The sequence below is a fragment of the Octopus bimaculoides genome, chromosome 8 (assembly GCF_001194135.2).
Source record: "Octopus bimaculoides isolate UCB-OBI-ISO-001 chromosome 8, ASM119413v2, whole genome shotgun sequence".
Lineage (NCBI taxonomy): Eukaryota > Metazoa > Mollusca > Cephalopoda > Octopoda > Octopodidae > Octopus > Octopus bimaculoides.
This window is the reverse complement of record NC_068988.1, coordinates 75,695,326-75,708,022: the sequence shown is the minus strand read 5'-3', so window position 1 is coordinate 75,708,022 and position 12,697 is coordinate 75,695,326. Positions and strand designations below refer to the sequence as shown.

The following is a 12,697-nucleotide window of genomic DNA, read 5'->3' as shown; positions in this document are numbered from 1 at the left end:
AAATGCAATATACGAGTGGGCAGAGCAAAATAATATGCAGTTCAATGCAAAAAAATTTCAAGTACTGCGCTACAAGGCCACAAGTGCCTCCCGACTGGCATACACAGGACCTGGAGGTACTGCAATCCCAGAACCACAAACAGTAAGAGACCTGGGCATCAACATGTGTAGTGATGCATCATTTCACATGCACATTGTCAAGTTGACAGCAAAGTGCAGACAACTGGCAGGGTGGATACTGAGGACATTCCGAACAAGGGATCAAAAAGTAATGTTGACTCTATGGAAGACATTTGTTCTGAGCCGCCTAGACTATTGCTCTCAGTTGTGATCACCACACAGTGTCAAGTGGACAGCAGAACTCGAGGCAATTCAGCGTCACTATACTGGCAGGGTATATATATATTTATATATATAATGGCCCTCTCAGACATGCCCTCAGCCACACAGAGTGCCATGATCACAAGTTATGCAGATGATACAAAAGTCTCACAGGTAATACAGAACCCTGAAGACACTATGCACCTGCAATGTGAGCTGGATGAAATATACAAGTGAGCTGAAAAGAATAATATGCAGTTTAATGCTGAAAAGTTTCAAGCCTTGTGCTATCAGCATGGAAAACTATATGCAGTACCCATTAAATGCACTGGACCCGGAGGGACTGCAATTCCAGAGACACAGTCAATGCGAGAACTGGGCATTTACATGAGTAATAATACATCCTTTCATGTGCATGTTGCTAAATTGTCAATGAAATGCAGGCGACTGACCAGATGGATTCTTAAGACTTTTAGAACAAGAGATCAGGAAACCATGATGGTCCTCTGGAGGACACTTGTCCTAAGCCACTTTGACTATTGCTCTCAGCTATGGTCACCAACCAGTGTCAAATTAATCTCAGAACTTGAGGCAATCCAACGAAGCTACACGAAGAAGATAGCCTCTATGCAGCATATAAGCTATTGGGAAAGACTCAAGAGATTAAGTCTCTATTCCTTAGAGCGTAGGTGAGAAAGATATGCCATAATATACATCTGTAAGAGATTCGAAGTCGATTTGGAGAAAGTGGGATATTGAACTGGTTTATATAGAGTTAGGGTTGGCGGGGAAGATGGCAGACCGGGTAGTAATCAAAGGGAGAGAGAGAGAGAGAGAGAGAGAGAGAGAGAGAGAGGGAGGGACAGGCAGTAAATACATCACAAGGGAATATATTCGTTGGGTTTTTGGTAACAAAATTGAATGAGACAGTAAATGCCTAAATCGTGAGATAGAAGTGAAAAATATTTTTGGAATTTTCGATTACTACCCAGTCTGCCATCTTCCCCCCACCCCCACCCTAACTCTATATTAACCAGTTCAATATCCCACTTTCTTCAAATCGACTTCGAATCTCTTCTGCTGACAGAATATGAAATCCAGAATATGAACAGCTAAGAACTTTCAACCTTTTCATATACTATCTCAGTGTTGATCATAATCCCCACCTCCATCCGTTCTTTATTATCTATCTATTTCTTTTCCATGTAAACATTGCCCGTTCCCTGTTTGTCTTAAATTCACGCATTCCTTTTAATCGCCACGCTTCACTTACTTATTTTTCTTTACTTTATTCAAGTTTATTGTTCCTTTAACTCATTCTCTCTAAATTTGTCTACCATAGAATAAAAGTGCAGAAGTGGCTCTCCCTTTAAACTTACTGTTTCCTGAAATCCCAAAAATATTTTTCACTTCTGTCTCATGATTTAGGCATTTGCTGTCTCATTCAATTTTGTTACTGAAAACCCAAAGAATATATTGCCTTGTGATGTATTTACTGCCTGACCCCCCTCTCTCTCTTCGATTACTACCCAGTCCGCCATATTCCCCCCACCAACCCTAACTATATATACCAATTCATTGTTTGGGTTAATTCACTTTTGTATAATTTTTGACTGCCAGCACAATAGTAGTAAAGAATGCTCAATCCATAACATTGATGGTTCAAATTCATCTGACAAGACCAGTAATCTATTTTTATTCAAAAACAGGAGGCAGTTTTAGTGGCAGACTTCTTTAGTTATACTCAGAACTGGTCTTCCTGACAATAAACCACAAGATTATAATATATAGTTTTTGACAGGGTGTATATAAACCAATTAGATTATAGAATGTCTCTAAATAGGTGTCTGTAAACCAAGCTTATACAATATCTCTCACTGGATATAAACCAACTAGAATATAGAATTCCTTTGACTGGGGATATATAAAGCAACTAGATTATAGAATGTTTCTGACAGGGTGTATATAAACAAGATTATAGAATGTCTCTGATTGAATGTATATAAACCAACATGGTTAAAGAAATATATATTTTTATTCCTCAAATTTTGAAAATTACTTCACATTGTCAAAACCAACCCCACCAAAAATGTATAAAGACAAATATATAAACAACATAGAAAATAATTCTTAATCCATTCTTTTCTTTAACTTACAATGTTATAGAAAGTCTGTCATTGTATTTGAATGTGTGTACACACACACACATAGAAATCCCAACTATTTGTGAACAGAAGTTTAGGAGGTCATAAGTGAAATATGATCTAATGCAATGCTATGAGGCAGGTACCAAATATTAACTTATTTTACTTCAAAATTTACTGACAATATCAGCATGGTTATCTCCCCCTGCTCTAAACAGGAAATAGCACACCATGCTTATTGTAGCCAGCAACCTCAATGGCATGGAGATCACCAGCTTTATGAACATAGCTGGGTATTTCATGTTCAGGGTTGAGAAAGTGTTCTTACTTTGGTGGAACATGTCAGAGAAACATAGTCATCAAAAATTATCAGGTTGGCCAAGTTTATCCAGCAGATTCAGGACATAATCAATGGCTGCCCCAGCAGGTCAATGAGAGCCATTGCTGAGCAGCTCAAGGTGACAGGGTTTACTATTAGACATAGAGCAAAACAAGAACATCAGCTCCAAATCTTATGTGATGATGAAGGTAGTTCATGTACAGTAAAAGTCAAACTGGCTATGTGATCCAGTTGAAAGACCTGCTGAACTAACTCAGGAAAACCTTATGCTCTAGTTCTCTGTTGAGGGGAACTTTCATTGAAAACAAGAGTGCAGGAAAATGATAGGTGGTTCTACATGGACATTATTGTAGCCAACTCTGTAGGTTATGGAACAATGACATATACACCCATTTGCCCTCATTTCTCAGTCCTAGAGCTCATAAGCAACAAGAACAATGTCACACAGGGACTAATGGTCAAAACTACTGCTTGCATTAAAATGTTGCACATGATGGCCAAACATTGCATCAAGTAACTGGCCAAGGTGGAAACTGTAATGCATGTTCTAACAAAACTTTGCTTTCTACCACCCTCATCAACCTGAAATGGCTGGCCAAGAATTTTTAGGTTACCCCTCCCTAATACCCCAAATATGTGGCTTCCTAACTCTTCCAATATAAAACACTGGATTTATGTATCTGGACATTATAAGAGGGAAGAACTAACCGATAGGCCCATTTTGCCAAGGACTCATTAGGAGCTGCTACTGTTGGCATGAGAGATGAGGATAACCTGATCTTTAGATGCCATTACTGCATTGGCTGTCATTAGAACTAAAAGACAGTTGTGTTAAATGACCCATTTCTTTAATGTATCTTGTGGAATGTACCATTTTTCTGAGAACAGTTTGTTTTGTTTTCAGTTTGACAGCTTTGCTTTACCTTATATTTGGTTTTAATATCAGTACTTGGTGTATTCTACATATATTTTCCAAGAAATCTCCTTGCATATAAAACTTCTTAGAAATTTCAAATATACTTTCCTAGGAAGAGGTGGCTGAGCACCATTTACAAATATATTATTTATAGAGTTGTCAATGCTCACCAACGTCATTTATATGGACCAAATTATCAACACTTTGGTATTTAGTTGGTCATTCTCTAGCAACTTACAACACTTGCATTCACAACTAGTATTTTCATCCAAGCTGTTTATTGAAGATCTATTGTTCTTTACACTGTCTGTAAGACCCTTGTCATTTCCTGGCTTTATATTATTAGGACATCAATAAAATGTAGCTGCTCTGAATAATGAGTTCACTTTTCAATGAGTCTAATGCAGGTCCCTGACAAATTTTTTGTTGAAGTCAAATTACTTGAGACCAACTAACAAGTACTTCAAATATTTATGATTATAACTACCACTCTTTTTGGCACTTTCAAACACTTTTTCAATATATATTTGAAGGTATGTACCTTAGTTCTAAGCAGCAAAGTTTTCCTTACCAAATTCTCCCACATATTCGCCATGGTTATTGTCTTAGATTATTGTATCTTCAGCTAATCCATTGTATTATTGCTATTTGCTATTTATACAATAACGTGTCATCATTCAGTGTATCTCATCTATCTTGCTGTTGTGGCTGTGTGGTAAGTAGCTTGCTTACCAACCACATGGTCCCGGGTTCAGTCCCACTGCGTGGCATCTTGGGCAAGTGCCTTCTACTATAGCCTCGGGCCGACCAATGCCTTGTGAGTGGATTTGGTAGACGGAAACTGAAAGAAGCCCGTCGTATATGTGTATATATATGTGTATGTGTGTGTGTGTGTTTGTATGTCTGTGTTTGTCCCCCCAACATCGCTTGACAACCGATGCTGGTGTGTTTATGTCCCCGTAACTTAGTGGTTCGGCAAAAGAGACCGATAGAATAAGTACTAGGCTTCCAAAGAATAAGTCCTGGGGTCGATTTCTTCGACTAAAGGCGGTGCTCCAGCATGGCCGCAGTCAAAAGACTGAAACAAGTAAAAGTGTAAAAGTGTAAAAGAGTACTTGTTCAACATTTACAGAGGTCATATTTGCTTCCAAATAATATTGTGCTGTACAAGGTCTTTTTCAACAGAATAATGAAGCTCCCACAATGAACTGCAAAATCTAAATAATACAGATCATATAACCATTGTGTCAAATCACATATGTGAAACTAGCAATGCAACAACATATCATGTCCACAAGTGAGTCAGTTCACAGCCTATGTCTGAAAGAATAAATTTAGGAAAAGATATTCTATAAATAATACAGAATTCTTCCAACAAAAATGTCAAACATATGGCTTGCCAATCTCCACAGAAACGGTAACTTTTTCATCAGTGAGAGAAAGTTCAATAATAGTCCTTGATTAGCTTGTATTTATAATAGGCTCGTCACGTCATTTCTATGGGCTAATAACTGCACAGTGTAGAATGCAACATGAAAGTGACTTTTCTCTGACAGTATGTAAAGTTTATCAGTAGAGATGTGAGAAAAAGTCAATGTTTTCTTTCAAAAATATCATTAATTAGCTTCTAAACGGAGTAGTATAAGGGATAATAATTGCTATGTATGTCTGTTGTTGGTGAATGGTCACGAGTCAAGTCAATGTGGAATTAAGGGATTTGCAGGAGCAATCTGGACCATAGTATCAGCGAAGAAACAATATTAAAGGAATGCGTGGCAGTAAACTCACAAGCACGTTTAGTAACACTGAGAAAGTTTACATTTCTATCAAATAAAACGAAGTAATAAATATGAAAGTTTGTTGTCCATACATATCTAAGAGTGTAGGAAGATAATACAGATCATCTATGTAATACAGGTTATCAGAGTTTGTGTGCGAAGGTAAAACACAGAGTATGTATGGAAGGGTATGTAATACACAGGGTACCTTGTGTGGGAAGGTGTGTAAGTACACAAGGTATTTCTGTTAGGGAAGAAATATATTAGGGTCTCTATGTATGAGAAGGTACGTAATATACATTAGGTGGCTACGTATGAAGACATCCATTCAGTTACTGCGTTATAAATGTAAATAATGTCGTAGTCGCTGTAAAACAACCAAACACACACAATAAAAAAAAATGTTGATAAAACCACAATACACATTTACACACAACCGTTCCTGGGAACTCCTTGTAAATATATTTTAATACTGAACATGTACTTACACTAGTTTTACAACCAGAATCGGGATGAAATCTTGTAAAGTTGTGTTCATTGTAACAAGGCAATCCTTTTAGAAATTCCGCCTGGCATTATAAAGACAGAAAAGAAGTCCAATGAATAACAGACCGATCCGTCGTTTATATAATGTACAATTATGATAACGAACGTATAATACAGGGGACAGAAATAGATTATTAAACTGTAAAAGGACGGTCTGAAAGGGTAAATTCTTCAAATTCGTTATTACATGTTTATTCAATACTATCACAATATCACATTCACTGAAGACTTAGCCTTCGATGGTTCCCTTACGCCACCTCCCTATTATGTCGGAGTTCTTTTTTTCTCTCCAAGATTTCCTTTAACTTTGGACCTCAAAAGGTAAAAAATAGGTTTTTCTCTCACTGAGAATGTGAAAACATGGTAAATGAGGTGTGAAAATGTCTAGATCACCAAACTGTGTTTTATAAATAAATGTTGTGGCGAGTAATGTTTAACGAAATCCGTGGAGTTTTGGAATAACTGTCCTTCGAATTCCCATACCTCATGTGAAAAGAGAACATTTTCCCCCCGTAATGTTTTAGTATTTTTGCATTTCATACAGCGGAAATTAAGATTTCGAAAACATTTTTCCTTTCAAAAAATTTCTCCACAGAGGATTCCTTTCTCGTGAAGTACAGAACTTCAAGGAACTGGTACACCAAAACTGCCCCCCCCCCCCGAATTCTGTTTAATACATTGAACGCGTGCGCGCATATATATGTGTGTACAAATGACATAAAGCGACTCAACTGGTTAGAAATAGCAGATAAATTCTCTCGATTCATACCTTAATGTCTTTAAAAATAATGGGCAAAATGGCTAATGTACTCTTAGATATACAAAAGCCTGTACACGTCTAGAACGTGTAGATCTGTTAAAATAGAGCTGACCTGGGGCTTAAACAACGACTTAATGACTCGGTAATTGATGCAAGACACGCGTATATACGGGTACACATACATACATACATACATACACACACACATATATGAGAGAGAGGGGTGGTTTATTGAAGAGAAATCATTCAGACAATATCTGTTAGTTCATTAACTGACCCTTGTCCACTTACCATGTTGGTCGTTCGGTGTTGTTGGTAATGATGGAGTGTTTTAATGGTCTAAGACAACTCCAAAATACTCCTCCTTAGGCGATGTTAATTATTTACAGTACAAACAAGTGAGGCAGTCAGTTATCTCCGAATCGATAAGCTGACCGTTGGAAGAAGATACAGCAACCATGTCAACCTAGAAAACATTTAAGTTGACAAATGATTGAACACGCCAAAAAAAAAAACGATAATGTAAATTGTTCCAGAGAAAACCGTTGTCGATGTGTATCTTATATATATTGTGTATATATATATATATATGTGTGTGTGTGTGTGTGTGTAAATATATATGTTCCTATATCTCAGCTGCTTCGTCTTCTTCTGGAGACATTATATTGCTACAATCAGAACCAATGTGCCTGGTTGTGATACACAACTACGTCACATATATCGACATACATAAACTCATGACAAAACAATTCTTGACATAAACATTTTCTACATGCGTTCACAGAAATCGATGACGTAATTAGATTGTGTGGTGTTCTCTGCAGAAAGCATCGGGACAAAATGTCGGACTCGGACTTTATGTGCGATGACGATGAAGAATACGATCTGGTAAATAAGAAGCACATTCATCGCTCTCTTCTTTTTATTTTGGATGTGCAGTTTCATCATTGTCCTGTTTACCTTTCTAAGCTATTTAAAAAAAAAGTTTTTGTCTTGTATATTTATCTCTTTACACTTTCTTTTCTCCTCGCATTGCACCGGTTTTTACTCCGTCTCTCTCTTTTATCAACCATGTTTATCTTTTACACCTTAATGGAATATATATGCATACACACACACACACTTGTGTATTTATAAACTGTATTATCTAATATATTTGAAGTCCCTTACAATCCTGTAACTGATATATGTGCTCGCGCGCACCCACACCTGAATAGAATCTTGCTGTCCAGTCATTTTAATATTTCATTCTTTGAATATTATCAGCTTAAATGTCTTGTTACAATTACACTTTTTTTTTCTTTTTCTTCAATGAATTACCTAAACAGGTGATAAGATGAATCCGTTTTACCCCTCTTAGAGCTAAATTATGATGAACATCTTCCCGTTACCAATTCTCTTCTTTTTATGTATCAGAGACTACTTTGATCAGTGTTTCTTTTTTTTTTTTTTTTTTTTTTTTCAAGACGGCAAGAAATGATTTAAATGAGATTTAGCAACTATTTCTTGAAAGACAGCGATCTGTTTAAGATGTCTTAGGTCTATTCTAATTCATTATATCGTTTATTTTTTAATTCTTGTTGTAAAGTCATATTCACCTACTATATAACCACCATACCAAAATCACTGGTATCTTTATAGCGTTATTTTCACAAGATCAAATCTGATCCTTTACTACTAACTGCGACTAGTGACAATCTCAACTGTAACAACTAATTTATTAAAAATATCTAATGACACTTTATTTATGTATGCGGCAAATCGACAGAGATGATGCAGATTGAAATAGCTTACATTGTTTACAAATTTCACCCTTGAGTTAACTTGGTCATCCGTCCATTCAAGGTTGATACAAAAAATTCCCTTTCGTTTCATTTGTGAATGTTATAAAAACTGAGTACGATTCAGTGAAAAAGAATCCAATTTTCAAAACTAAGCTGTCAGTGTTTGAATTTGATAAATGGAAATTGAGTGGAAGCTTGTTGTATAGACATATAACATCATCATCTTTAAGTTTGGACGTTGGGCGGTTCAACAGAATCCATAGTGTCAGAGGATTTGCGTCATGCTTCAGAGGTTGCAAGAATGAAATATGGGCAAGGGATATGTGTGTTTGTCCCTACCACCATTAGTACAGGATTTGATTTGTTCGACTAAACCATTCAAGGCTGTGCCCCGACTGAAACGGTTAAAAAAGTTATACATGACTTTTGTGTTCCCCTCAAAAAATATTTGAGATAACCTAAAATTTGGCATTGATAAGGTAATTTACAATGAAGTACTGGTGTCAGTTTGGCTATACTTCCACCTCTTCATCATTATTATTTAACATCTATGTACCATGCTGGCATGAGTTGGACGGTTTGACAGGAATCCAAAGACTTCATCGAACTCATGTCTGCTTTGGCATGGTTTTTACAGCTGGATGCCCTTCCTAATACCAACCACTTTAGAATGTGGAGTGGGTGTTTTTTCGTGCTACCTGCACTATTGAGTTTGCCATGCAGTTTGCAAAACTATGTACCTTGGGGAGAGGAGCAGCTTCATGTTATGGGATGAAGGGATTACTATGAGAAGTGCATGACTACTCACATCTAGTAGGGGAAAAAGAGGTGGCGTGAGAGAGGAAATTATGGTGATAAGGTCCCACCAGGCACAAGCTGAGTAGAAATGGGTGGTTGATTTGCAAGATTGTATGGAAAGATGAGTTAGAAATGGGGATGCAAACTGTCAAAGTAAACGGGGTTGAAGGGTGGTTGAGACAGGAACTATGAGCTGGGGAAGATAAAGGGATGCAAAAGAATGGTAGGTGGTAACCAGCAGGAGTAGTAAAGAAGGTACAGTTGCAGGGGCTGGTGGATAGAAGCCAAGAAGTATATGGTGGGGTAATTGTAATCTGTGAAACTGGTGGGAGTGAGAAGAGGCATGATAGTGGGGAGGAGAGTTACTGTAACAGATGTAGAACACAAAACATAAAGCTTTCAGAATTTGGTTTTGCTGAGGAGGGCACATCTTTTTGAGAACCTTATATGACAAAAGATCCTGGTCCTTTGACCTCTCACCTGTCAGGCTTAGTATCCTGAAGTTAGCTTTCATCACTTCCTTCCATGTCTTCTGCAGGTTTCACTGTGTTAAGCGAATGACACTTCTTTATACAACTGTCCTTAACTACACGCATCACGTGTCCATACCAGCACAATCTTCTTTCTTCAACACATCTGATTCCTCTTACTCCAAATGTACCAATTTAAGGACTTATTATTTAGTTTCTTGATACAGTCTTACTAGAGTGAACTTTACTTTTTCTCCTCCTCACATCCAAAGCACTGATAAAACAAACACTGAATATTCTGTCAATATTGACAGCATATAAAACAATAAGTAGAACAGCAATGAACAAAATGAGTAGTGGTATTTAGATATACTCTAAGTTCAATGCCTACCAAGGTCAACAGTCTTTCTACATCTGTAAAATACACTAGTAATGATCTGGCGTTGATTTAATTAACTACATCCTACATCCAAAATGTGTGGTATTTTCTTCAGTTTGAAATTTTTATTCAACGTTTGGTAGTTTCAGGCAAATTTCTACTGTATTACCTGTAGAGGCTTTGGAGGGGCATTGGTGAATTTGGATCAGTCCAAAGCTTTTAACTGGGTGGACCATTGCTATCTGGTGTCTGTCCTAAAAGCTGTCAATTTTGATTCCATCTTCAGAGGCCAGATCACCACAATGTATAGTGGTATCTGCTTGGTTGTCAAATTAAATTGCCACATATTGGAACCTTCCAATATTGAACACTCAGTTTGCTAAGGATGCCCCACACCCTGCTTTTATATATTCTGGCATTAGAATCTTTTGCTGCAAAGGCTGGAGAATTTGAGAGATATCCCACTTAAACTAGGCCTCAGGAGAGCTGTGTCTGCATACGTGGATGACATTACTGTTATATTGTCAAACTCTTCAGACATAAAAATGAGTCACTATACTGAAAGAATATCAAGCATGTACAGGAGCACTCATAAACCAGGACAAATCAGTAAGTTTGCACCTAGGCTCTTGGAGAGGCAAGTCCATGTTGACTAGTGATAATTTTGGTTGCTGGATGGAGGGTCCGGTGAAAGTGCTCAGATTCTGCTTCTGACCAGATCTCCAAGTAGATAGGAACTGGGAAAAGGTCATGGTTGGGGTGGCCAAGCTCCCCTAGAAATGGGCTAAAAGGACGTTGTCTCTGAAAGGCCGAGCAGAAGTAGCGAATGCATATATCACCTCAGTAGTGTACTGCTGCCTAGCCATTCTACCTTGTCCCAAGAAATCTCTGACCAAATTAGAGCACTTGCTTTTTCAATTTTTATGGAAGGGTCAGGTTCTGCTGGTCAGAAAAGCTATCTGCTTGTCTACACCCACTTCATGGTAGTCTTGGGTGCCATCTTTGATGATGCAGTGCCATGCATTGAGGCTGACACATGTGCAGAAATATCTAAATCACTGCAATGGTGTGAATGATGGCAATGAAAATAAGGATGAACTAGTGTGTGCATCTGTTATGTGACACATCTTTCTGCAGCTCATCTAAACATAGAACAAGATTGGGCATTTGGCATGTTGCCAGGTTTATTGTACCATCTGGCATTTAGAATGTTGACACTGCATTGTACTAGCTGGACAAAACCATTAGCAGGAAAACAACACAAGATTTCTGTTGAGGGTATGAGTGACAATGGCCTAGGATTGACTCTGGGCATCGACAAGAACAGTCTGAGTAGTCTTTTCCAGAGAACTTTTGAGTCAAAGATGATGGACAATTTCCAAAAGTTTTTGGCATGGCAGTGTTACAAGGTAGCATTGCCTGTTTCAGACAAGCTCTTCAAGCATGGGAGTGCCAATAGCTGAACCTCCCTGAGATGCATGCAGGGGAACAAAACTATCCTGCATGCAATTATTCAGTGTCTGTGCATTAGAGAGTTGTGGGTTTGCATGGAGCAGTTGCTGTCTTGTATAAGATGAATCCAGCTGTCTGCCAAGGGTATAGTGATGATTGTTGCACCACCTTCCTTTAACAGAAAAGGAAGGTAGATCTTTTTCTGCTTAGTGGCTGTGGCAAAAGATGCTTTGTAATGGACCTGTCTTAAAGGTTTGAAGATAGGCACATTTCTGCCTGACCAAGCTTTCAACAATTTCTTCAGATATCATTTGTTGAGGAAGGTGAGGGTAGGGGAGGTGCTGCCTTCTAGTGTATTTATGAAAAGGTGGACAAAAGTGGCAAAATGGGTGAGACTGAATGGATCAACTCTGAGTACTCTTTTCTTTGCAGAAAGAAAGAAACTGGAAAGGGCACTTACCCATGCTTTGGGAATGGCAGAATAATCTGGAATTTTTGCATGGGGTTTACCCCCAAATTACCTGAAGTGGACTTCCCTGCTTTTGGGGATTCTAATTATTTATTTCTTCAATTTTTATTTATATATCCTTTAATGTGGTAGTGTCTCATTTCAAATAGGGACAACTCAACACTGTCAACTCAGTGACAGGACAACTCAACAGCAGGAAAATTGATTAATAAATAATTTATTCATTTTATAACTTTATTCGTTTTATAACATTACCAGAAATTTATAAAAAGATTAATACATGGCTTGAATAAAAAAAAAGCAGAACTTTTAAAGTTCGAATAAAAGTAATTTATAAAGGATATAATTATAGGCGCAGGAGTGGCTGTGTGGTAAGTAACTTGCTTACCAACCACATGGTTCCGGGTTCAGTCTCACTGCGTGGCACCTTGGGCAAGTGTCTTCTACTATAGCCTCGGGCTGACCAAAGCCTTGTGAGTGGATTTGGTAGACGGAAACTGAAAGAAGCCCGTCGTAGTGACTGCCAATATCGGTAGAAAA

At 37.8% G+C, this 12,697-nt stretch overlaps 2 protein-coding genes across 2 annotated transcripts in view; one reads left to right on the top strand and one right to left on the bottom strand.

Annotated features, from left to right (window-relative positions):
- Positions 1 to 7,499, bottom strand: part of LOC128248590 (DET1- and DDB1-associated protein 1-like) — a 43,061-nt gene extending 35,562 nt beyond the window's left edge. Inside the window, exons 1-2 of the mRNA XM_052970194.1 lie at positions 7,097 to 7,499; positions 5,988 to 6,068 (exon numbers count right to left, since the gene is read on the bottom strand). Of these exons, the coding sequence (XP_052826154.1) occupies positions 5,988 to 6,068; positions 7,097 to 7,099 (84 nt within the window). The 5' untranslated portion in view covers positions 7,100 to 7,499. The remainder of the gene's footprint in view (positions 1 to 5,987; positions 6,069 to 7,096) is intronic.
- A 48-nt stretch (positions 7,500 to 7,547) lies between these two features.
- Positions 7,548 to 12,697, top strand: part of LOC106872704 (COP9 signalosome complex subunit 2) — a 79,980-nt gene continuing 74,830 nt past the window's right edge. Inside the window, exon 1 of the mRNA XM_052970193.1 lies at positions 7,548 to 7,693. Within this exon, the coding sequence (XP_052826153.1) occupies positions 7,646 to 7,693 (48 nt within the window). The 5' untranslated portion in view covers positions 7,548 to 7,645. The remainder of the gene's footprint in view (positions 7,694 to 12,697) is intronic.